General features: G+C 39.1%; 1 protein-coding gene across 5 annotated transcripts in view; it reads left to right on the top strand.

Annotated features, from left to right (window-relative positions):
* Positions 1-1,860: 1,860 nt before the first annotated feature.
* LOC131136820 (dynein axonemal heavy chain 11) overlaps positions 1,861-22,922 on the top strand; it is a 56,551-nt gene continuing 35,489 nt past the window's right edge. For 2 of the 5 annotated variants that reach the window (XM_058084083.1, XM_058084082.1), the window contains exons 1-42: positions 1,861-2,273; positions 2,766-2,909; positions 2,978-3,171; positions 3,244-3,433; positions 3,517-3,616; positions 4,840-5,051; positions 5,132-5,353; positions 5,419-5,586; positions 6,854-6,970; positions 7,050-7,187; positions 7,257-7,372; positions 7,454-7,652; positions 8,771-8,872; positions 8,948-9,343; positions 9,490-9,822; positions 9,895-10,149; positions 10,215-10,384; positions 10,453-10,675; positions 10,768-10,884; positions 10,964-11,050; positions 11,115-11,273; positions 11,428-11,511; positions 11,582-11,740; positions 11,850-11,972; positions 12,094-12,216; positions 13,643-13,867; positions 13,938-14,029; positions 14,506-14,632; positions 14,703-14,843; positions 15,389-15,622; positions 16,867-16,998; positions 17,091-17,251; positions 17,316-17,472; positions 17,543-17,688; positions 18,591-18,707; positions 18,786-18,924; positions 18,991-19,083; positions 19,893-20,087; positions 20,169-20,246; positions 20,961-21,093; positions 21,243-21,370; positions 22,657-22,805. In XM_058084083.1, the coding sequence (XP_057940066.1) occupies positions 2,058-2,273; positions 2,766-2,909; positions 2,978-3,171; positions 3,244-3,433; positions 3,517-3,616; positions 4,840-5,051; positions 5,132-5,353; positions 5,419-5,586; positions 6,854-6,970; positions 7,050-7,187; positions 7,257-7,372; positions 7,454-7,652; positions 8,771-8,872; positions 8,948-9,343; positions 9,490-9,822; positions 9,895-10,149; positions 10,215-10,384; positions 10,453-10,675; positions 10,768-10,884; positions 10,964-11,050; positions 11,115-11,273; positions 11,428-11,511; positions 11,582-11,740; positions 11,850-11,972; positions 12,094-12,216; positions 13,643-13,867; positions 13,938-14,029; positions 14,506-14,632; positions 14,703-14,843; positions 15,389-15,622; positions 16,867-16,998; positions 17,091-17,251; positions 17,316-17,472; positions 17,543-17,688; positions 18,591-18,707; positions 18,786-18,924; positions 18,991-19,083; positions 19,893-20,087; positions 20,169-20,246; positions 20,961-21,093; positions 21,243-21,370; positions 22,657-22,805 (6,794 nt within the window). In that variant the 5' untranslated portion in view covers positions 1,861-2,057. The remainder of the gene's footprint in view (positions 2,274-2,765; positions 2,910-2,977; positions 3,172-3,243; positions 3,434-3,516; positions 3,617-4,839; positions 5,052-5,131; positions 5,354-5,418; positions 5,587-6,853; positions 6,971-7,049; positions 7,188-7,256; positions 7,373-7,453; positions 7,653-8,770; positions 8,873-8,947; positions 9,344-9,489; positions 9,823-9,894; positions 10,150-10,214; positions 10,385-10,452; positions 10,676-10,767; positions 10,885-10,963; positions 11,051-11,114; positions 11,274-11,427; positions 11,512-11,581; positions 11,741-11,849; positions 11,973-12,093; positions 12,217-13,642; positions 13,868-13,937; positions 14,030-14,505; positions 14,633-14,702; positions 14,844-15,388; positions 15,623-16,866; positions 16,999-17,090; positions 17,252-17,315; positions 17,473-17,542; positions 17,689-18,590; positions 18,708-18,785; positions 18,925-18,990; positions 19,084-19,892; positions 20,088-20,168; positions 20,247-20,960; positions 21,094-21,242; positions 21,371-22,656; positions 22,806-22,922) is intronic. The other 3 variants (XM_058084085.1, XM_058084086.1, XM_058084084.1) reach the window with 2 other exon arrangements.

The following is a 22,922-nucleotide window of genomic DNA, read 5'->3' as shown; positions in this document are numbered from 1 at the left end:
ATTATATTATATATAATATAATATGTTATATTTATTATATATTATATTATTTATTTATTTATTATAATTATTTATTTTCATTATTTGGTTGATTTTTTTATTTATTATTTTTTATTTAAGGAATCATTTGAATAAATTAATTATTATAATATATTATATAATATATTATAATATATTTATGATATATTATTTATTTATTTATTATAATTATTTATTTTCATTGTTTTGTTGATTTTTTTATTTATTATTTTTCATTTAAGGAATCATTTGAATAAATTAATTATTGTAATTATATTATATAATAATTATACTATAATAATTATATTATAATATCATATTTATCTATAAAATATAATATATTATAATATATTTATGATATATTATTTATTTATTTTAATTATTTATTTTCATTGTTTGTTTGATTTTTTATTTATTATTTTTCATTAATCATTTGAATAAATTAATTATTATAATTAGATTGTAGAATAATATCATATTATATTATATATAAAATATAATATAATATATTATAATATTATATTTATGATATATTATTTTTTTATTTATTATAATTATTTATTTTCATTCATATTGTGTATGTCAGTGGTACACAATGGCAGAGCCAGATGTTTTTCCATTGGGTGGCGGGGGCAAGGTGAGACCATTACTCACATAAGTTGGCCATTGGTGTCGCCGGAGAGTGACCAGGGGTGGCCACGGCTGCAACTAGTCCCCCCATCCAAAAGTTTTGGACCGTAGCCGAGCAGTATGCTAAGGACATATTTTAATGCATAGTTTCGGTATTATGCTCACCACCATGGTAGCCTGTTTTTAACTCTATAGACTCCTTGTTTTACATGCTCACTCATGCTGTAATTTCAGTATTGGAATCAAAGTCAACCTATTGAGAAAACTTTAAAAATCTACCTCCAACCTTTTCTTCTCTCCCACGGAAAGTTGTGTGCTACAGTGAAATGCCTCCAAGCGGAAACAGCTGAACTAATGTTCTGCACCACTGAGAAGCGTTTGTCAAAATTGTTCCCCAGACATGGGGGTGACCACTGGGGTGGCCGTAGACCCCATAGCTCTGCCACTGATGGTACAATCCCAAAAATGTGCATAGCACATATACATGTATGTCCGTTTTATTATTATTATATTTATGGTACTTATTATTTAACGCCAAAATATTAGATCCTCCTGAGACCCAATGCATTTTGGTCACTGGAAGGAACAAAGGCTTCAGTCTTATTTTAAATGCTAAAAAAAACCGTTATAAAACATATTGTGCAGTGTGTCCAATCAAATAGGAGTCTGTCCTCCCAAAGGTTTCTACTAGACGGACCAGCATATTTTAAGGAGACGTAAGTTATTACATTTTTCCATTTTTTTTCGATTGCACATTTGAGATAGTTTTGGATACATTAATTACTTTTTAATTACTGACAATGACACATTTTACCAGCGTCCTCTATGTTGGACATGAGAATTTATTACCACTCCTGATACCTTTTCAAATTAAATGATGACAACAAATGCATTAGGATGCAGAAAAAAAAATCTTCTTCAATATTTTTTTTTTCACATCTCATATGAAAGGGACTGTATGCAACAGGTAGGCACCAACATTCAAATGTACTGCAAACATTCAGCAAAGTTCAGCTAATAATGCTAGCTATTATTAAATGGCTGCAAATTGTTGCACTTTTTTTTTCATAAATAACCAAACTACAGATATAATATAATAACATACATTATATATACTGTATATAGTCAACAATATATATATATATATGAGTATATTTACGTCCGTGTAAACATCATCCAGGACTGCTAAACCTTATAGTGGCAGTGATTGAGGAGAGTGTCCGTTGCTAGGCAACCGCAAGCTGAACCACCCTGCGTGGACCTTTTAACTCTACTTCGCAGACAAGCGCATGGAGGGAAAACCCTTTTAATTATTTAGTGTTTAATTTCCGACTTATGTATTTGTTATATTTTACATTTAGCCACCGGAAGCGAAGTGGCTAAGCGGTGTGGACGTAAAGCAGTCAATTATGTCGGACGACGAAAGTACGCCTTCGTTTCTCGACGACGTGAGAGTAAAGTTTGTCGAGGAGAAAGTTTGTGCGTTTCTACAACTGCAGCGTCAAATGTGGGATAAAAGTGCAGTCACTGAAGAGTTCCAGATACTTTTGTCAGACCTTTTTGAAAAAGACAACGCTGTTTACTTCTCTTCGCCAAAGACAGGTTGTCTGGTCGCTACTAATAAGGTATGGTCAGTGCTGCAAAACTAGCTTAATATGCTAGCTTAGCAGTCATAGTTTTTGGTATCATTTATCCCGATTTATTTCATTTATCATTATATATTTCAATTATTTAAACATTACGCAATGTCTCTAGTCATTGTTTGCTCTTGTTTTTGTTGTATTTTTGTTGTATTTTTTAAATTATTTTTTCGTTTTTTTTTCCTTTTTCCGTCATCACTGAATAAGCTAACACTCTATTGTGACACAAGTTAAAAAATACATTTCTCTCCCTAATAGAAAACGGTAACCACCGCAGGAAGTGAATAAAGTATCAAAGTATGAGAAATGTTAGGATTAAATAAGCTGCTTCTTCCTACTCATTTGTGTACATGTTGAATTGTGCAAGTTTAAACATTGTGGAACCTGTTCAAAACCAATTCAACCATCCATTAGCATAGTTTAGCTAGAGGTTTAGCCATGTAAAATCTGTGTGTGTATATCTTTCTTCAAATATAGGCTCCTCCTACGGCCAAAGGTAACCAGATTTTCACCATAAAGAAGCGAGCTGTCCCCATCAATTCGGAAAACTACCGGGAGCTTTTGCTTTTTGGCGTCTTGTCTCCATTGCCACTGCTGCAGCTTTCAATCACTGTTGAACAGGTGACCACCATGACACTTCCAGTAGTTGTGCTCACATATTAATTGTAATGTCTTATCTCCTGCATAAGATATGTGTCCCACTGCTGTCCAACGACCTAAATCATTACACATGGCCACATCTGCTGTCGGAGGATATTACTCGTAATGCGGAGAGCATATGCAGTAAAACATCAGTGGTGCGGCGAAGGGCTTTGGGAGAATCTTTCCTCCCGATTCCATCTGCAACAGTTTGGCTGGAAAATGTGTCCAATGCTTTTAAAATGTAAGACAACCACATGACTTGATAGGGAATATAATGGTGCAGAAACAATGGTTGTTTATTTCCCCCTTTCAGGTATGGTAGCTATGATCGGGCTCTGGCCCACAACATAGAGACCCACGTCAGCAACTGGACCAATCTGATTCACAAAATGTTGAAGGAGGATTCATCAGACATACTGCGGAACAGTTGTAATCCAGGGCCCAGCGCTGAGCTCAAGTTCTGGGCTTCCAGGAAGAGCAATATTCAGAGCATATATCATCAGGCATGCACTGCAAAAAAAGTCATATTCTTTATTTTCATTTCCTGCCATTCCTTTCTGAAGAGTTTGGTCTGTTTACTTTGTAGCTTCAGAGTCTTGTTGTGGAGAAAATGGCAGAGATGCTGGAGATGATGGAGAGTAGCTATCATCCTGCAATCAAGACTCTGATTGGAAACGTGTTTGATGGTAAGAGTAATTTTTTTTTTTTTGGAAATATCAACATTAAATGAGGCGACTCCTGGAACCTCTAAAGTCAAACACAATGACATAGTGATACTGTTTCCCATAGAACTATTGATTTTTGAATGAACTGTTGCCAATGTAAAACTACAGTAAACCTCGGATATATCAGACTCTGATATATTGGAAATTCGCTCACAACGGACAGATAAAAAAGAACCGATTTTTCTGTAATGCATTTCCAATAAAAATTCATTGCATATATCAGATTTTTTATAACGGATTTCGCCTATTTCGGACAAAATCTCCAGTCCCGTTCCAATGCATTTCCATGAAATTTCCCTCGCATATATCGGATGGCCGCATCGTGGCGCTCCGATTCGCCGAATCGTGACAGGCCGCTATACGACGTCATTTGCAGCGTTTGCAGCGTTGCCTGCGCGTCCAGGTACATTGGAAACATAGTCAAGGAAGTGCCTTTTTATAACGGATAAAATCCGATTTACGCATATACCGGATATAAATCCGATATAAATCCGATATATGCGTAAAACGGACATTTTCCGGTATACGCATATAATGGATTTCGCTTATATCGGACAAAACCAGTGGGAACAATTGAATCCGATGTATCCGAGGTTTACTGTATTAACTGTACAGGCAAAGTTTTAAAGTTTCCACTTTTCTGACCTATAAATGTTGTTGGAATGTTGTATTTTCGTGCCAAAGTTTCATATAATGAGGTTTTCGCATTTGGAAGGCATTTTTGTGCTCGGGTACTAGCTAGTGAGACCAATCGCAGCGAAGTGGGCGGGCCTGGAGGCGGGCTGTGGGTGGAATAAATTAAAACAGACCATTTTGGAACTCCAATGTAATATAGCTGGAATAGGTACAGATTCTGGAAAATCAAAAAAGTTTTCTGTGTGGGTTATTGTGTGTAGCTGCTCTACACAACTCAATGAAAAGGTTGAAAAATGAGTATAATAGGTCCCCTTTAATCCAAACATCCATATGCATTCATTCTCATTACATGTTTTTCATTTTCCAGACCTACAAAGCTTTCTTTGCAGGTTATTGTGTGTAGCTGCTCTATAGTAGTCCACAACTCAATACAAAGGGCTGAAAATGAGCACAATATGTCCCCTTCAAGTAAACTGTGAAGTATAAACCGACTACTGTCCCACTGTAGTTACTTTTTACACTTAATATAACGTCTGTATTCTCAAAAGCTCTCCAAGAAGCTGAAGACATTGACCTCCATCTCCAGCCACTGTGTGGTCAACTGTCCCGACTGGAACAAGAAGGTTTCCCTCACCTTGAAGCGTCCATCCCTTCACTGTTTCACTTGTTATTCCTGATCTGGACTAACTGCCAACCTTATCAAAGACCCACGCGAATTGTGGTCTTGCTTCAGGAGCTTTGCAATCTGCTGATTGAACAGGTATGTTGAAACCTGAGATGTTGATAATTTTGCAATTTAGCCGATGAAACAATTTAAACATGCACTATTTTGTCTTCCAGGCTATTGTATATTTATCTTCTGACCTTTTACTGCGAGAAGACCCGGAGGAAGGCGTACAGATGGTGAAGAGGGTGATAAAAGTCTTCAGATGTTTCAAAGACAGTTACCACAGCCAGAGGGAGAAGTTGGCCAACCATGCCAATCACGCACCCTGGGATTTCCCATCTGCTATGATTTTCACACGTTTCAACCGCTTCCTTAACCGCATGCTACAACTGGAGGTGAGGTTGGCTTTTTCTATATTTGGGTTGGGTTCCTTTCTTTATTGTATTTTGTTTTTTTGCAGGACGTTTTTGAAATAATGCTGGAATATAAAAGGATGCAAAAACTGGAATTTGGTGGACCAAAAGGCAAATTCTACAGCGAGCATGCCGCTCAGATGTACACGGAGTTCCTTGAACACTGCCAGTTGTTGATACACACTGAACACTGCCCTTTGGATTGCGACTCTCAGGTAAACGTTTCATAGGATGTTGATTGTGTCCAACACATCCCCAAACGTGCATGCTAGGTTAATTGGAGACTCAAAGTTGTTCATGTGAGTGTGAATGCTTGTTTGTATGCTCCATATGATTGACTGGTGACCAGGTTGTAAACCCGCCTCTCACCCAAAGTGAGCTGGGATAGGCTCCAGTAATTAATTAATGTTTCCTGTAAGGTTTGCCTCAAGTTCCTCTATAAACCAGGGATACTCAAACATTAGACTTATAGAGTTATCCAATACAGTCAAGCCCTGTTTTAGAGTGCCCCACTCTACCTTGGTTTTTGTTCAATATTGTGATTCATTGTCCCATGCTCAAGAAAAAGCACACTACGCACTAGTGACTGTTGACTGTGCGATTTTTTAAAAATTGGGTGTGGCTGCTAAATAACCCGCCATGGGGCCAAATAAAGTTGCCAGTGCCAGCACTTTAGATAAATAAGAATTTAATAAAGAACTCACTCGAAGTTTGAAGAAGGCTTTCCCTCCTCCCTCGCCGCTCCTCGGCGAAGACATAGAGGTAAAAGTTAGTTTATTATTAGTTTATTTGTCCATTTCATTTATCATATATAATTATGTTGCAGATTTTTTTGCATGTAAAATTTATTTGGATAAATAAAACGTATTTATTTGGATTTACATTATTTCCTATGGAAAAAGTTGCACCCCGAATTAATAATGAAAACCAAAACAAGACAATTATATAATATTCCAATATGTAGTGTTCATTTTCATACCTAATTGGAAGGACTAATTAAACTACTATTAAATGTTCAATACAATTAGAGATAAAAAAAATTGAGAAAAAATCATCCTAAACATCCTAAAATGTCTGAAAATGCAAAAATAAGCATGTGTGAGCATTTTGATTATCTGCATTATAAAGTACATTTGCAAAAAATATGTATATAAACTAGCGCGCAGACCTCACAGCTTGGAGACCCGGGTTCAATTCCACCCTCGGCCATCTCTGTGTGGAGTTTGCGTTTTCTCCCCGTACATGTGTGGGTTTTCTCCGCGTACTCCGGTTTCCTCCCACATTCCAAAAACATGCTAGGTTAATTGGCGACTCCAAATTTGTCCATAGGTATGAATGTGAGTGTGAATGGTTGTTTGTCAATATGTGCCCTGTGATTGGCTGGCCACCAGTCCAGGGTACAGTCAAACCGAAGACAGCTGGGACTCTCGTGAGGATAAGCGGTAGAGAATGAATGAATGTATATAAATAATTTGTCTCCAGGATTTTGACCAGGATTATAAGGATTTCAAAGTGAAGATGGAGGACTTTGAATGCAGACTTGCCAGCCTTCTGTGCTCGGCATTTAAGGACTGTGCAGGGCTGGAATCGGCATTCAAAGTAAGAAAGAGTCAGACTGATGTCGATGACCGGGATACAACAATTGCAGATTAAAGTCACCTGTGTTTTTCTTCTTTAGCTGTTAACAATCATTGGACCTTTTCTGGAGAGAGGACACATCAGACAAATGTTCAGTCCGAACATCCCTCTGCTGCAGCAACAATTTCAAGATGAGCTGGAAAAATGTAAATGGCTCTTAAAGTCACAGTTCAGTGAGGTGCGTAGAAAATGGACAACAAATGTTGTTAACGGAGCAGGCTTTCAACGCTGAGTCTAATGCTTACAGAAGGAGAGTTGCTATGGAAAGAACATGGCTCACACATCTGGAGCGTTAAAGTGGGCAAAAATGATCAAAGAACGCATTGAAACTCCATGGGAAAAAATCAGATTTCTGTTTGAAAGGTAAGCACACTACTTTGATTGAATTAAGCAATTATTTAATACAATAATCATGTAAAAGATTTTTGGAAATTTCATTTTCAGACCAGTGGAAGGTGTGGAGCCCACAATGAAGGAGCACCACATGTACAACGAAGTAATGACTCTTCTACATCAGTACGAGGAAGATGTTTACTCCGAGTGGTGTGATGGTTTGGAGCAGGCCTGCCAGGTTAACCTGAACCAACCCCTCACATGCAGAAATGTTTCAAATGACCTCATTTCTGTCAATTTCAATCCTAAGGTGAGTTCATATTCCATCAAGGAAGGCATCACCGGCAATTATATCATATGTTCTCAAGGACAAATACTATAGAAAGTCAGTGTACAGCTTACAGAGCAAATTTACTGTAAAACTAAGTCAACACACAATCAATATTGTCTGACTAGCTGGCAACACAAGTGTTATTTACTGTGAGTACCATTGCAGTGTAGCCTTCATTCTCTTGGGTACTTGCACAGGTTGTTACTGGAGCATCACACAAACATGTTGGAATTCATGTTTCTCCCCAGTGTCTGAAGCATCCATGCAGCCAGATGATTGACTTTAGTAGGCCAGACGCAATTATCTTGCTACTCACTAGCGTTGCCAGCTATTTACACAATGGTGGCTGTGATAATAGTTTAATTTCTGGAGTATTCTCCCTTGTGAAGATATACTTTAATGAAAAAAATTGCTGAAATGTGAGTGGTGTACAATTATGAAGTACTGTATATTGCAGATGACTGAAAAGTGAACAAATGTATGCGTTATTAACTATTTGGTAATGGTTTTATTTCATTTGAACAGCATCAGATTACAATTGAATGCATCACATAATCAGTTCACAGTTCCACATGTCCAAAAGGAGTAGGAAGAAGCAAAGCTTATTAAATCCTACCCCTCCATCTGGTACTTTTACAATCAGTAACTGTTACATTTGTTCACTTCCTGCTTTCCGTAATACAGTTTAAGGTTTATTTTTTATTTTTTTTCAATTTTTTTTATTTTTTTGTCACGTACCGAAGTATGAGGTGATATGACCATACAATGACATAATGTGTACCATAGTAAGTGTCAATATAGTGATATGTATAGCACATCATGACTGGTTCAAGACTCTTCATCCTTGTATTTAGCAAACATCAACTGCTTGTATTGTTTCTTGAATTGGCTCATCGTTGTGCATTGTTTGAGTTCCTTACTCAATCCATTCCATAGTTTGATTCCACATACTGAAATGCTATGGCTTTTAAACGTAGTCCTAGCATATGTGTGTTTTCAAGTGTTTCAAATGTAGTTCTTCCCTGAGATCATATTTATCCTCTCCTGTAGAGAAGTATTAGATGCCATTTTTAGTTTTTTATGTTCTTGATCCCTAGCTTTCTGAAGTCCTAAAAGATGTGAAGTACATCCAAACACTCAACGTTAACGTTCCTGTGGCAGCCATGGCTGTTTTTGAGAAACGTAACCTCTTCACAAAGGTGAGAGGCTCACTTGGACTCTTTGTCAATGTAGTTTACATGGTCGTCATCATTTGTCACGTATATATTTTTCAGTATGTGAGCAGTCTCCAACTTGTAGTACAGTGGTACAATCAACTCAAACAGACTGTTCTGGAAGTGGAACTCCCTCTGATCACAACTGAGCTGACAGCTATAGATCAACAACTGAAAAGAGCAGAAACCGATCTGACATGGCAGGACCAGGACTGCTGGAGTTTCATCGGTACCACCAAAGACCTGGTCCATGACCTCGTGGAGCGAGTTAGTCGCGCAAAGGACAACCGTGACGCCGTACAAACGATGATGAAGAGTTGGAGCAAACAGACGATGTATTGCAGAAAGGACAACAAGAAAAGCTCACCGCTTCAGCTTGAGGACCGGAGAGACCGTCTTAGCAAGATATACAGCTCCATAAAAGACGATGGAGAGTCCATCCACAAGTTGGTGCAGGTATCAGGATTTATTTGCAATATATCGCTTACAGGATATATTTTTAGCTTCTGCACTCCCTGAGGAGTGATGAGGTGCATCTGAGTAGTCATGATTCAGCAAAAAAACAGTTCACGATTTCTTTCCCTCCACTTTGTAACCACCAGGAGAACATGGTGCTGTTCCACGCAGACTCTACTTCAGACGCTTGGCTGTCCTATGTGGAGTACATGGACGAGATGATAGTTGAGGGGCTCTTCAGCTACATCAGCCACTCCCTCCAGTTTTTCATCGACAACATGGAATCGTACGCCAAGCAGGCCCCTCTCTTTGAGCCTCATTTGACACTAACAGACCTGGGCGTAACGTTTATTCCATCACTGGAGAAAGATGCGGGGGATGGCTTTTATGAGCTTCTAGAAGGACTTGTTGGAGATATATTTAAGACATGTGTGAATGTCAACAGGTTGGCTACTCATGTTAGCATGGACAGCTATCAGGTACTCCCTTGAACATACAGTAAAATACAATGCATAGATTGATACAACTGCTGTGTGGTCTGACATTGGCAGGATCTAATGGAAGACATGCTGGATTTGTCGGACCTGCGGAAAGAAGTGATGGAAAGAGCAGAGAATGTCCTCAACAAAGCCATAGCTTACCAGAAACAGTTTGATTCCTACAGCCATCTCTGGCAGGAGGACCGGGCAGAGTTCCTCAGCCAGTTCCTCTTATATGCGCGTGCATTGACGCCTGAAGAGGTGGAGGCTCACAGAGCGGATATCCTGCCAGAGAGCCCTCCTACAGTCGAGGACTTCAAAGATCAGGTTTTTTTTCAGTTGTAAACATCCCATCCCTTTTTCTAAAAATAACCGTGCTCTTAACTTAACAGATTGATTACTATGAGGGCCTGCACGCTGAAATTTGCAAGCTTGAAGACTCGGCTGTGTTTGATGGCTGGTTTCGAGTGGATATCAAGCTTTTCAAAGTCAACCTTCTGAACATCATAAAGAAATGGAGTTGGCTTTTTAAGGAGCACCTTTTGACATACGTCACTAACAGGTCAATATTGCCACCGCTAAAACACTGTCTCTACGTGCCTTTTTCACGTTTCATGTTTTCCATGACAGTCTTGATGAGCTCCAGGAGTTTATCTGTACTACCGCTGAAGGACTAGCTAAGTCTGTTCCTAAAGGAGACCATCATGGTTTGGTGGAAATCATGAGTCACCTGTTGGCCGTAAGAGACAGACAACCTGGCACGGACAAGATGTTTGAGCCTCTCAAGGGCACACTAATTCTTCTGGAACGACATGGAGTGACCATACCGGACAGGGTCTATTTTCAGCTGGAGGTACGGAAAGGAGGAGAGTTGTGTTTGCTTGCAAAGAATTAAATCATTTCAGTATAAAGTCAACTTTTTTTTTATTTATTTTTTATTTTTAGGAACTCCCTGAAAAATGGAGTGGGGCTAAAAAGCTGGCCTTAAAGGTGAGACATGAGGTCTCCCCTATGCAAAATGAAGAGGTGTTGGTTTTACGAAGACGCTGCGTGGAATTTGAGGTGACATGTCATTTTTCTATCCGCATTGTACATCATTGGATGTGATTTATCACCAAACTTCCTGTTTCTTATTATTTAGGTGAAGCAAAGCAAATTCAGAGACACCTTCAAAGCAACTGCACCGTTCAGTTACAAAACGAAACATCCCTACATTAGTCTGGAGAACGTAGGAATTAATAAAATTGCTTTATTTTTTTTTTACTTTGCATAACACTTCTTTATATTTGTAGTCTGAAACGGCAATACAAGACTTGGAGAAGGAGTTGTCCGAGTTACAGCAGTCGACAAACCTCTTTGACGTCACAATCCCCGAATTTAAAGACATCAAGCTCTGCAAACGAGACATTGTTGTTCTCAAAGAACTGTGGGACATCGTCGTATTTGTGCACGTAAGTAGCCTAATTTCAAGACGCCCGCCGCACTTCAAGATCAATAATTTGACCAGGTCTGTCGTCTCAATGGCCATTGATTCTATTGCCGCTAAATGCCCCAATTAAGCACCCTCTGCTCACTGACCCCATGCACATGTCTTTATCTATACAGACCAATGTGGAGAACTGGACAAAGAGCAAATGGAGGCAAATAAACGTGGAGCAGATGGATGCAGAATTGAGGGGGTTTGCTAAGGTTAGATGACCAAGAGTGCCATGCAATCATTGTTTTGATCGCTACAAACGTTCCTACATCCTTTGTCCAGGATCTGCGGAAGCTAGACAAGGAAGCTCGCTTGTGGGATGTATATTGTGGTTTAGACCTTTACGTCAAGAACCTGCTGACCTCACTGCGGGCTGTGAGTCAACTGCAGAACCTCGCAATACGAGAGCGCCACTGGGTACAACTAATAAGGACAACACAGGTGACCGAGAAGAATTGCTCTGCAATAAAGAAAGTAACATTTGACATGACCGTAATTGTTTTTTTTTTTTAATGTATTGTACTGTGTGTGTATATGCTGCATACTGTAGAGGAACTTCACTGTGACTGATGGCACCACCTTGGCAGACCTCTTGGCTCTGCAAATGCATCTTTATGAAGAAGACGTTCGGAGCACCGTGGATAAGGCAGTTAAAGAAATGGCCATTGAGAAGGTTCTGATTCGGTTGTTAGTGAATGATGTCATAATTCCTCATTTAGACCTGATAATTATTATTATCTATAATTTACTGTATACACTGTATAGTAAGGATTGTTGTTGGTTTTTTTTTTTAGGTTGTGACAGAAATAAGTCAAATATGGGCCTCAATGGAGCTTTCATATGAGGATCATTTCCAAACCTCTATACCACTTCTTAAATGCGACGAGCAGCTCATTGAAACGCTTGAAGATCATCAGGTAAGTTGCTGAGAGATTCCGTTGAGGGCGACCTTATCGTCTCAAAAAGTGCAAGTAGCTATAAAGCACAAAGACCAGGTCTCAAGCTGAGTTGTCTGTGAGAAGGACTGGTTGTTAAGTGATGAATGGAGACGAGAATGCAAAAAAAAAAAAAAAAAGGGGGCCGCCCTGTCTGACTGTCTAACAGCACAGCTGAGACTGGAGAGGTCCCTATTGAGTCCTCAGATTTATAGCTTCTATTGGACACGGGGGCATTGTTGCACCCCGGCGGTCTTTGTACATGTACACCAGATGCATTTGGGGGGGTTGTAGCCAGCAATTAGAAGTCTTACTACTTTAGTGTCTCTGTCTTTGTGCAAACAGGCTGTTTCCCTCCCCCACTTTTTTTGTGGCTTTTCATGCTGATGAGGTTGTTTGGAAAGCAAACTCATGCGAGTCATGATATGAGCTTATCGAAATGCGCAGCTTTGGTGGAGATTGGGGGGTTGTTTTTAATGTTTTTGGTTCTATCAAATCTGTGATAACTTCCTGGATGCTACAATTGGTAATGGTAATGGTTTTATTTCATTTGAACATGCATCAGATTACAATTGAATGCATCACATAATCAGTTCACAGTTCCACATGTCCAAAAGGAGTAGAAAGAAGCAAAGCTTATTAAATCCTACCCCTCCATCTAGTACTTTTACAATCAGTAACTGTTACATTTGTTCACTTCCTGCTTTCCATAATACAGTTTAAGTTTTATTTATTTATTATTATTTTTATTTGTATGGTCATATCACCTTGTACTTTGGTAAGAGGTGCATTATTTAAAAAAAAAAAACCCAATCAGTACAATCAGTAACTGTTACATTTGTTCACTTCCTGCTTTCCATAATACAGTTTAAGGTTTTTTTTTAATAATGTACCATGTGATATGACCATACAATGACATTATGTACATTAAGTGTCAGTATAGTGATATGTATAGCACATCATGACTGGTTCAAGACTCTTCATCCTTGTATTTAGCAAACATCAACTGCTTGTATTGTTTCTTGAATTGGCTCATCGTTGTGCATTGTTTGAGTTCCTTACTCAATCCATTCCATAGTTTGATTCCACATACTGAAATGCTATGGCTTTTTAACGTAGTCCTAGCATAGAAGTGTTTCAAATGTAGTTCTTCCCTGAGATCATATTTCTCCTCTCTTGTAGAGAAGTATTGGATGACGTTTTTAGGTAATTGGTTATTTTTTGCCTTGTGCATTATTTTAGCTGTTTGAAGATGAACTATAAGTATAAGTATTTGTGATTTTAGAAATAAGGAGTTCTCTGTAGGCGGCATTATGAATTATCCTTACTGACCTTTTTTTGCAGTACATTTAGCGAGTGAAGATTGCTTTTATAGTTATCGTGTATTTGTCCCCACCCTACCCTCAAGGTTCAGCTCCAGGGCATCTTCCAGAGCAAGCATGTAGATCACTTCCTTCTCCAAGTGGTGGAGCTTCAGAAACAACTCACCGTGGCCGACTCTGTGCTGATGGTGTGGATGGAAGTGCAGAGGACGTGGGCGTACTTGGAAAGCATATTTAAAGGCTGTGATGACATCTGCCAGCAGCTGCCTGCAGATGCGCACAGATTCCGAATGATCGATGTGGAATTTCAGGTTTGGAAATAAAACTCTAAACTAATGTTACTCAAAACGTTAAATGTATGACTGTGTTGTTTTTCTACAGGAATTGATGATGGACACTGCACACACCAAAAATGTCATTGAGGCCACCAATAAAGCCAAGCTATTTGAGAAGTTAGAAGATCTTCAGATGAGGTCATTGTTGATGTTATTTCTAAAGTGGAACCTCTGTTTTCAGCCTTTGTCTCAGACTAAAACCAAAATGTATGAAAGCCGGATAGTATTAATGTAAACCAATTAATCCGTTTCAGACACCCAAAATATTAACATAAGTATACTACAAATCATATACATGTATAGTCATATATACAGTAGTTCTTCATGTAAAGACGTCTAGTTTGTGAAATACATATACATTACAAATGAAATGGATAAATTAACATTTAACATCACTTTTGCCATTACTGTGTGGATGAGGACGAGACAATATTTTCTCTTAAAACGGTATACTTGCTCCCTTGAACTTTATTGAGAACCTCAGTAACAGGTACAATCATCATGACACACAGTGTACAAAAACATGTATTTTTGTCAAACTGTAGCATACTGAAACCACAGTAGCACTGCATTTATGAGTTTTGACATAATTACCTTATCCTCTCTTTGTACAGACTGGCTTTGTGTGAAAAAGCTCTTGCAGAATACCTGGAGACCAAAAGACTTGCATTTCCAAGATTCTACTTTATTTCATCAGCAGACTTGTTGGATATTCTCTCGAAAGGAAGTCGTCCTAAAGATGTACATTTTCTTCTTTCTGTACTATAAAAATGAAAATGTATTGTGTATTAATTCCATGTATTTGTTTTAGGTAACATGCCACCTCTCCAAACTATTTGACAGCATGTCCGATCTGGAATTCTCCGAAAATCATACAAAAATTGCAGTGGGCATGTACAGCAAAGAGAAGGAATACGTGTCATTTCAGAGGGAGTGTTACTGTAATGGAGCGGTAAGTATTTATTATTTATTATTTATTATTTATTATTTATTATTTATTATTTATTATTTATTATTTATTATTTATTATTTATTATTTATTATTTATTATTTATTATTTATTATTTATTATTTATTATTTATTATTTATTTATTATTTATTTAGAAAAAAAGAGTGACATTTCATTGTGGTGATTATAAGTAACAACATAAATTTTTTTTTACTGTAATGGAGCGGTAATAATTTATTTATTATATTAGAACAAAAATTGAGTCACTTTTCATTGTGGTTATTATAAGTAATAACATAAAAAAATTGTTACTGTAATGGAGCGGTAATAATTGTATTATTTATTATTTATTATTTATTATTTATTATTTATTATTTATTATTTATTATTTATTATTTATTATTTATTATTTATTATTTATTATTTATTATTTATTATTTATTATTTATTATTTATTATTTATATTGGAACGAAAATTGAGAATGACATTTCATTGTGGTTATTATAAGTAATAACATAAAAATACGTATTGTGTGTGTGTGTTAAGGTGGAGGCATGGCTGACCTCTCTGGAGGAGTCCATGAGGGAAAGCGTCAGGAGTGGTCTGTCTGACGCTGTGTCTGTGTACGAAGAGAGGCCTCGAGAGCAGTGGATTCTTGACTTTCCGGCTCAAGTCGCTCTGACTGCATCACAGATATGGTGGAGTAATGACGTGGAGCTTGTCTTTAAAAGACTGGAGGAAGGACTTGAGTCGGCACTTAAAGACTACAACAAGAAGCAGGTGCTTTGGTGGGATTGTTTCATACTTGCGTTCCAATGACAGTTATTATGATGTGAGAAGAGGGTGGACATGTATTCCCGTGCCATCATAATCGCATCAGAGTCAACGCCTTGTGCTTGTCAATTTTACCAGCGCTATGTCATGTTAACATGTCCTTGACTGCTGCTTTAATAATCTGTCACGCTTCAGCCGAGGGGACTGCGATGATAAGAGCTGTCATGCAAGACCAGCAATAAAAATGCAGTCATATTTTAGTCCGAAGAGCACAAGATATTTATTTAAGTCACATTTTTGCATTTGTGTTATTATAATTTGTGGCAAATCATTTATAATAATTGGGGAAAAAAGACATTTGGGTGTACCCAGCCATATCAAAATTCAATAATTGTGTTTTTTGATGCACCCCAGTGTACGTGTAAGTAAGTTGTTCTTATCAGACAAAAAAAATTATATAATATTAATTAAGATGTGGCTGCACGGTGGTTGAGTGGTTAGCGCGCAGGCTTCACAGCGAGGAGACCTGAGTTCAATTCCACCCTTTGCATATTCTCCCCGTGCATGCGTGTGTTTTCTCCGGGTACTCCGGTTTCCTCCCACATTCCAAAAACATGCTAGGTTAATTGGCGACTCCAAATTGTCCATAGGTATGAATGTGAGTGTGAATGGTTGTTTGTCTATATGTGCCCTGTGATTGGCTGGCCACCAGTCCAGGGTGTACCACGCCTCTCGGTCCGAAGACAGCTGGGATAGGCTCCAGCACCTCCCGCGACCCTTGTGAGGATAAGCGGTAGAAAATGAATGAATGAATGAAATAATTAAGATGTGGCTGCACGGCGGTTGAGTGGTTAGCACGCAGGCTTCATAGCTAGGAGACCTGAGTTTAATTCCACCCTCGGTCATCTCTGTGTGGCATTTGCATGTTCTCCCTGTGCATGTGTGGGTTTTCTCCGGGTACTCCGTTTTCCTCCCACATTCCAAAAACATGCTAGGTTAATTGGCGACTCCAAATTGTCCATAGGTATGAATGTGAGTGTGAATGGTTGTTTGTCTATATGTGCCCTGTGATTGGCTGGCGACCAGTCCAGGGTGTATCCCGCCTCTCGGCTGAAGACAGCTGGGATAGGCTCCAGCACCCCCGCAACCCCTGTGAGGATAAGCATAGAAAATGAATCAATGAATTAAGATGATTTTTTTCATTTTAAGGTGAGTGTAGTAATTTGTTCTTGAATTTGTTTCTCCTTCAGATTGCACAACTAAACATGTTGATCAACATGTTATTGAATGAACTGAGTCCAGGCAACCGGCAGAAGATTATGACTGTTTGCACTATTGATGTCCATGCAAGAGATGTTGTTGCCAATTTAATTGCTCAAAAGGTAAGAATTCTTATCTTATTGACTGATTTTGACTCCATAATTGCCGTATTTTTTACATGTATAAGTTATATTCCTATTCCTCGTGTCACTAGGTCACCACCTCGCAGGCCTTCCTGTGGCTTTCCCAGCTGCGCCACTGCTGGAATGAGCAGCAGCATCACTGTTTTGTCAACATCTGCGATGCCCGATTCCCTTACCTTTACGAGTATCTTGGAAATACACCACGTCTCGTCATCACGCCCCTCACGGACCGGTAAGACTGACGGCCATCAGCAGTCAGACAACGCATTAAAGCTTTATACCTTCCATCAATTCAGGTGCTACATCACATTGACTCAGTCATTGCACCTGACCATGAGTGGAGCCCCATCAGGCCCTGCCGGAACCGGCAAAACTGAGACCACAAAGGATCTTGGCCGAGCCATGGGTGTCATGGTCTACATATTTAATTGTTCCGAGCAGATGGACTACAAGGTTGGAAATTGGACACCCAAATCAGTCTTCTTATGTTTGTTTTGTCATTAAATGCTTTGTTTATGCTTAGTCGATAGGTAATATCTACAAAGGTCTGTCCCAGACTGGAGCATGGGGCTGCTTTGATGAGTTTAATCGCATCCCAGTTGAGGTGTTGTCTGTTGTTGCTGTGCAAGTGAAAACAATCCAGGATGCAATTCGATCTAAAAAGACAAGGTGAAAAGTTAAAGGTTATTATATACAGTGGTGTGAAAAAGTGCTTGACCCATTTCTTTATTTTTTTTTTGTATGATTGACACACTTAAATGATTCAGATTATCAAATTTAAATACTGGTCAATGACAACACAACAGAGCATAAAATGCAGTTTTTAAATGAAACCTTTTATTATTAAGGGACATAAAAAAATCCCCCAAAAGCATGGCCCTTTGTCCCCCATTAAAACATAACTGAGATTAATTGAGATGTATCAGCCTGGAAAGGGTTATGAAGCTTTGGGACTCCAGCAAACCACAGTGAGAGACATTATCCACAAATGGCAAAAACACAGAACAGTGGTGAACCTTACCAGGAGTGGCCGGCCAACCAAAATGACCCCAGGTCACAAAAGACCCTACAACAACATCCAATAATTGCAGACCTCAGTGTTCATTGCTGAACAAATAGAACATTAATGCTTATCTCAATTTTGCCAAACATCTTAATGATCCCCAAGACCTTTGGGAAGATACTCTGTGGTCTCATGCAACTTTTTTGGAAGGTGTGTGTCCCATTATATCCGGCATAAAAGTAACGGCACATTTCAGAAAAAGATTATCATACCAACAGTAAAATATGGTGGTGGTAGTGTGATGGTGGGGGTAGTTTGCTGCTTTCGAAACCTGGAAAACTTGCTGTGATAAATGGAAGTTGCTGTCTACAAAAGAATCTTGAAGGAGAATGTCATCTGGTGTTGTCATTGACTAATATTTACATTTTTCTTAATAATCTGAAAAATTCAAGTTTAACAAACAAAAAAATAAGATCAGGAAGGGGGAAAACACTTTTTCACACCACTGTTTATGTAGTGCTATTGAATTATTAAAAAAAAAAAAAAACCTCCTCTGATGCATCCTCAGGTTCCTGTTCCTGGATACGGAAATTCTCCTAAAACCCTCTGTGGGGATCTTTATCACCATGAATCCTGGCTATGCAGGAAGAACAGAGCTACCCGAGAACCTCAAGGCGTTGTTCAGGTCGATGTTCTAACATTGTCAATATTATGTCTGTAAGTAACTTGACACTAAGTATGTTCTATCTGCATGCTTATGTAGACCCTGTGCAATGGTGGTACCTGACATTGAACTCATCTGTGAGATCATGTTGGTAGCAGAGGGCTTCTGTGGCGCTAAGCCTCTAGCCAGAAGGTTTACTTCACTTTATTCTCTGTGCAAGGAGCTTCTCTCCAAGCAGGTAAAACAATACTTTTTTTTTTGTACTGATATTTAGTAAGACTCACCTTCACTGTTTGTCTTTTAGGACCACTATGATTGGGGTTTACGTGCTGTCAAGTCTGTGTTGGTTGTGGCCGGTGCTTTGAGAAGAAGGGATAAGACACGACCAGAGGATCAGGTGACCCAGTAGAGCACCGAGTAGAAAAGGATGCATGAATAATTAGAATTATTCGAATTTATGTGTGCAAACAGACACAGTTTTCTTTTTGTAGGTTTTAAAATAATGCATAAGGCTAAAAATAACCAATTAGCTAAAAATGATGTTTGATGTTTGCTAAATACAAGGATGAAGAGTCTTGAACCAGTCATGATGTGCTATACATATCACTATATTGACACTTACTATGGTACCCATTATGTCATTTGGTACGAGGTGCATTATTAAAAAAAACAAAAAAAAAACCCCAAAAACCTTAAACTGTATTATGGAAAGCAGGAAGTGAACAAATGTAACAGTTACTGATTGTAAAAGTACCAGATGGAGGGGTAGGATTTAATAAGCTTTGCTTCTTCCTAGGGCGGTACGCCGGTCTAGTGGTTAGTGCGCAGACCTCACAGCTAGGAGACCAGGGTTCAATTCCACCCTCAGGCATCTCTGTGTGGAGTTTGCATGTTATCCCCCGTGCATGCGTGGGCTCCGGTTTCCTCCCACATTCCAAAAACATGCTAGGTTAATTGACGACTCCAAATTGTCCATAGGTATGAATGTGAGTGTGAATGGTTGTTTGTCTATATGTGCCCCGCCTCTCGCCCGAAGACAGCTGGGATAGGCTCCAGAACCCCCCGCAACCCTTGTGAGGAAAAAGCGGTCTTCCTACTCCTTTTGGACATGTGGAACTGTGAACTGATTACGTGATGCATTCAATTGTCATCTGATGCATGTTCAAATGAAATAATACCATTACCATAAAATGTCTGTCCTTTTAGGTGCTGATGCGTGCTCTGAGGGACTTCAACCTGCCAAAAATTGTAACTGAGGATGTCACCATCTTCCTGGGATTGCTCCAAGATCTTTTTCCTGGCCTTGAAGTAGAAAGAGAAAGAGACTGGGAGTTTGAAAAGACAGTAAGAGACACCGCTGTTGCTCTCTGTTTGCAGCCGGAGGAGACATTCATCCTCAAGGTTTGACATCATAAAGGTCACAGATTAATATGGTTTAAAGAAATAATGATATTCAAGTAAGAAGTCACAATTTTTCTGTAGGTGATGCAATTGGTGGAACTCATGGCCGTGCGTCATTCTATCTTTGTTGTTGGAAATGCGGGAACTGGAAAGAGCTCGGTAAGATACAAAACAAAAAAATACAAATTTTCTTGTTAAGTACAGTAAACCTCGGATATATCGGATTCAATTGTTCCCACTGGTTTTGTCCGATATAAGCGAAATCCGTTATATGCGTATACCGGAAAATGTCCGTTTTACGCATATATCGGATTTATATCCGGTATATGTGTAAATCGGATTTTATCCGTTATAAAAAGGCACTTCCTTGACTATGTTTCCAATGTACCTGGACTGGGCAATGAAAAGAGACGTAAGATAATGAGAATTTAACTTGATTGGACTCTGAGCATAACAAATTGTTAATTAAGCTAGGCCCTGTTACGCCCGTCAGGCCTACGTTATTTCCAATAGTGAGGTTAAGATCTCATTCACTGCTGTGCTAGTATTATTGACGTCACTCACTTTTATATTTGTCCTAAATCTGGAGCCAGGAGAAAGACAATAGCCAGTGACATCAACAAGATTAGCATAACGATGCGGCCATCCGATATATGCGAGGGAAATTTAATGGAAATGCATTGGAACGGGACTGGAGATTTTGTCCGAAATAGGCGAAATCCGTTATAAAAAATCCGATATATGCAATGAATTTTTATTGGAAATGCATTACAGAAAAATCGGTTCTTTTTTATCTGTCCGTTGTGAGCGAATTTCCGATATATCCGAGGTTTACTGTAGTATTTAAACATACTTTTACATACTTTTCACTAGATACTGAGGGTTCTGTATAAAACTTACGTGAACCTGAAAAAGAAGCCTGTCTGGAGTGACCTCAATCCCAAGGCAGTTGACAGAGACGAATTATTCGGCTTCATCCATCCTGCAACCCGAGAGTGGAAAGACGGCAAGCATATATTATTTGGAATCGGAATACATTTTAAAGCCATAACATACACGGCTCTCTATTATTAAGCGTGGCTAAAAACATTCTCAAGTGAACATAAATCTAATACTTTGCCATTTCCCTTTCTTCTCTGCTTTTCTAAATGTAAGGTTTGCTTTCATCGCTGATGCGAGAGCAAGCAAACATGTCCCACGTAGGACCTAAGTGGATTGTGTTGGATGGAGACATTGATCCAATGTGGATTGAATCACTCAACACAGTGATGGATGACAACAAGGTACCTCCCTCCCTGTTCGCTCATACACTTTTTGTACAACACATAGCAACCGAGGTGCTACGGAGAGAATCAAATGTTTCTTCCATCCTCCTTCACCAATCACTTCTGTACTCGGAGGTCTTTACCTAGATTAAGATTTAAGATTCTCTTACTGGTTTTTAAATGTCTTAACAGCCTTGCACCTTCTTATTTATCTGATCTGTTTTTACCATATCAACCCTTTGCGGACCCTGCGGTCCTCCGGCACTGGCCTTTTAACAATACCAAAACCCAGAAGAAAAACCCACGGTGAGGCAGCATTAAGCCACGATGGCCCCCACCTGTGGAACCTCAGGACTGCGGAGACTGTTTATTTTTAAAAGAAGATTAAAGACACACCTTTTTAATCAGACTTTTAACTAATATTTTTAAACTTTTCTTACATTTTTATCTTTTTAGTCCAATTCAATCCACTTTATTTATATAGCACATTTTATAAACAGTTTCCAAAGTGCTGCACAGACTAGTAAAAATAATAATAAGTAATAATCCAAAACTAAAAGATCATTTAAGAAATAAAATAGTAAAATAGATATTAAAATATTAAAAACAAGAAACAAAGCAATAAAAGTATAAAAAAATAAAAACAATTACAATAAAAACGAAGAACTAAAAGACACAGGACCATACGACTCACGACTCATACGACTCAAAGTGGGTTTTAAGACGAGACTTAAAGCTTTTGATGTTGGGGGGCCTTTTTTACTTGGGAGGGGAGAGAGTTCCACAGCCTCGGGCCTGGGGCCTGGGGCCAACCACAGAAAAGGCTCTGTCCCCCCTGTGGGGGTCCTCCACACTGGGGGCTGTGTCGGGTCTGCTTAGGGGGTGCCATCCTTGGGTTCCTTCGACCCGGCCGGCTGGGGGTTCCTCCTTTTGATGTGGAGTTCCGCCCGGGTGCTGGTCCCCCGATGGCACGGCCTGCGGCTCCTCTCAGTGTGGACGGCCCCAAAGGTGGCGTTTCCTTGATCCTCAGTGCCATGCCATGTCTCCCTACTGTGTGTGTGTGTGTGTCTAGTATGGAGGGTGGGAGGGAGGGGCTTTCTTAGTAATTGTTTTTCCTTTTAATTGTGGTAATTGTTTTTAATTCTGTAAAGCACTTTGTGTTGCATGTCTTTGCAGGAAAAGTGCTCTACAAATAAAGTTGATTTGATTAGATTCATTCATTATATCACTGATAGATTGTTCATTTTTAAATATTATACACCGGTTACAACCTAATTCTCATTGTTAATCTTGCTGATTGTCAGGTTCTCACTCTAGCGAGTAATGAGCGTGTGCCACTCACTCCATCCATGAGGCTTGTCTTTGAAATTAGCCACCTGAGAGCAGCCACTCCTGCCACTGTGTCCAGAGCGGGAATCCTCTACATCAACGTGCAGGACCTTGGATGGAACCTGTGAGTCTGTTGTTTTAACTTCAGTGTGTGTACGCGATGTTTCCACACAGGACAGTGAACCATTTGTGGTTGCCGGTCATCGTCAAATTTATATGTGGCCGCAGCGGCCATGACGCA

Source organism: Doryrhamphus excisus, chromosome 10 (genome assembly GCF_030265055.1).
Source record: "Doryrhamphus excisus isolate RoL2022-K1 chromosome 10, RoL_Dexc_1.0, whole genome shotgun sequence".
NCBI classification, from domain to species: domain Eukaryota; kingdom Metazoa; phylum Chordata; class Actinopteri; order Syngnathiformes; family Syngnathidae; genus Doryrhamphus; species Doryrhamphus excisus.
The sequence above is the reverse complement of the archived record's forward strand: the minus strand, read 5'-3'. Positions and strand labels throughout refer to the sequence as shown.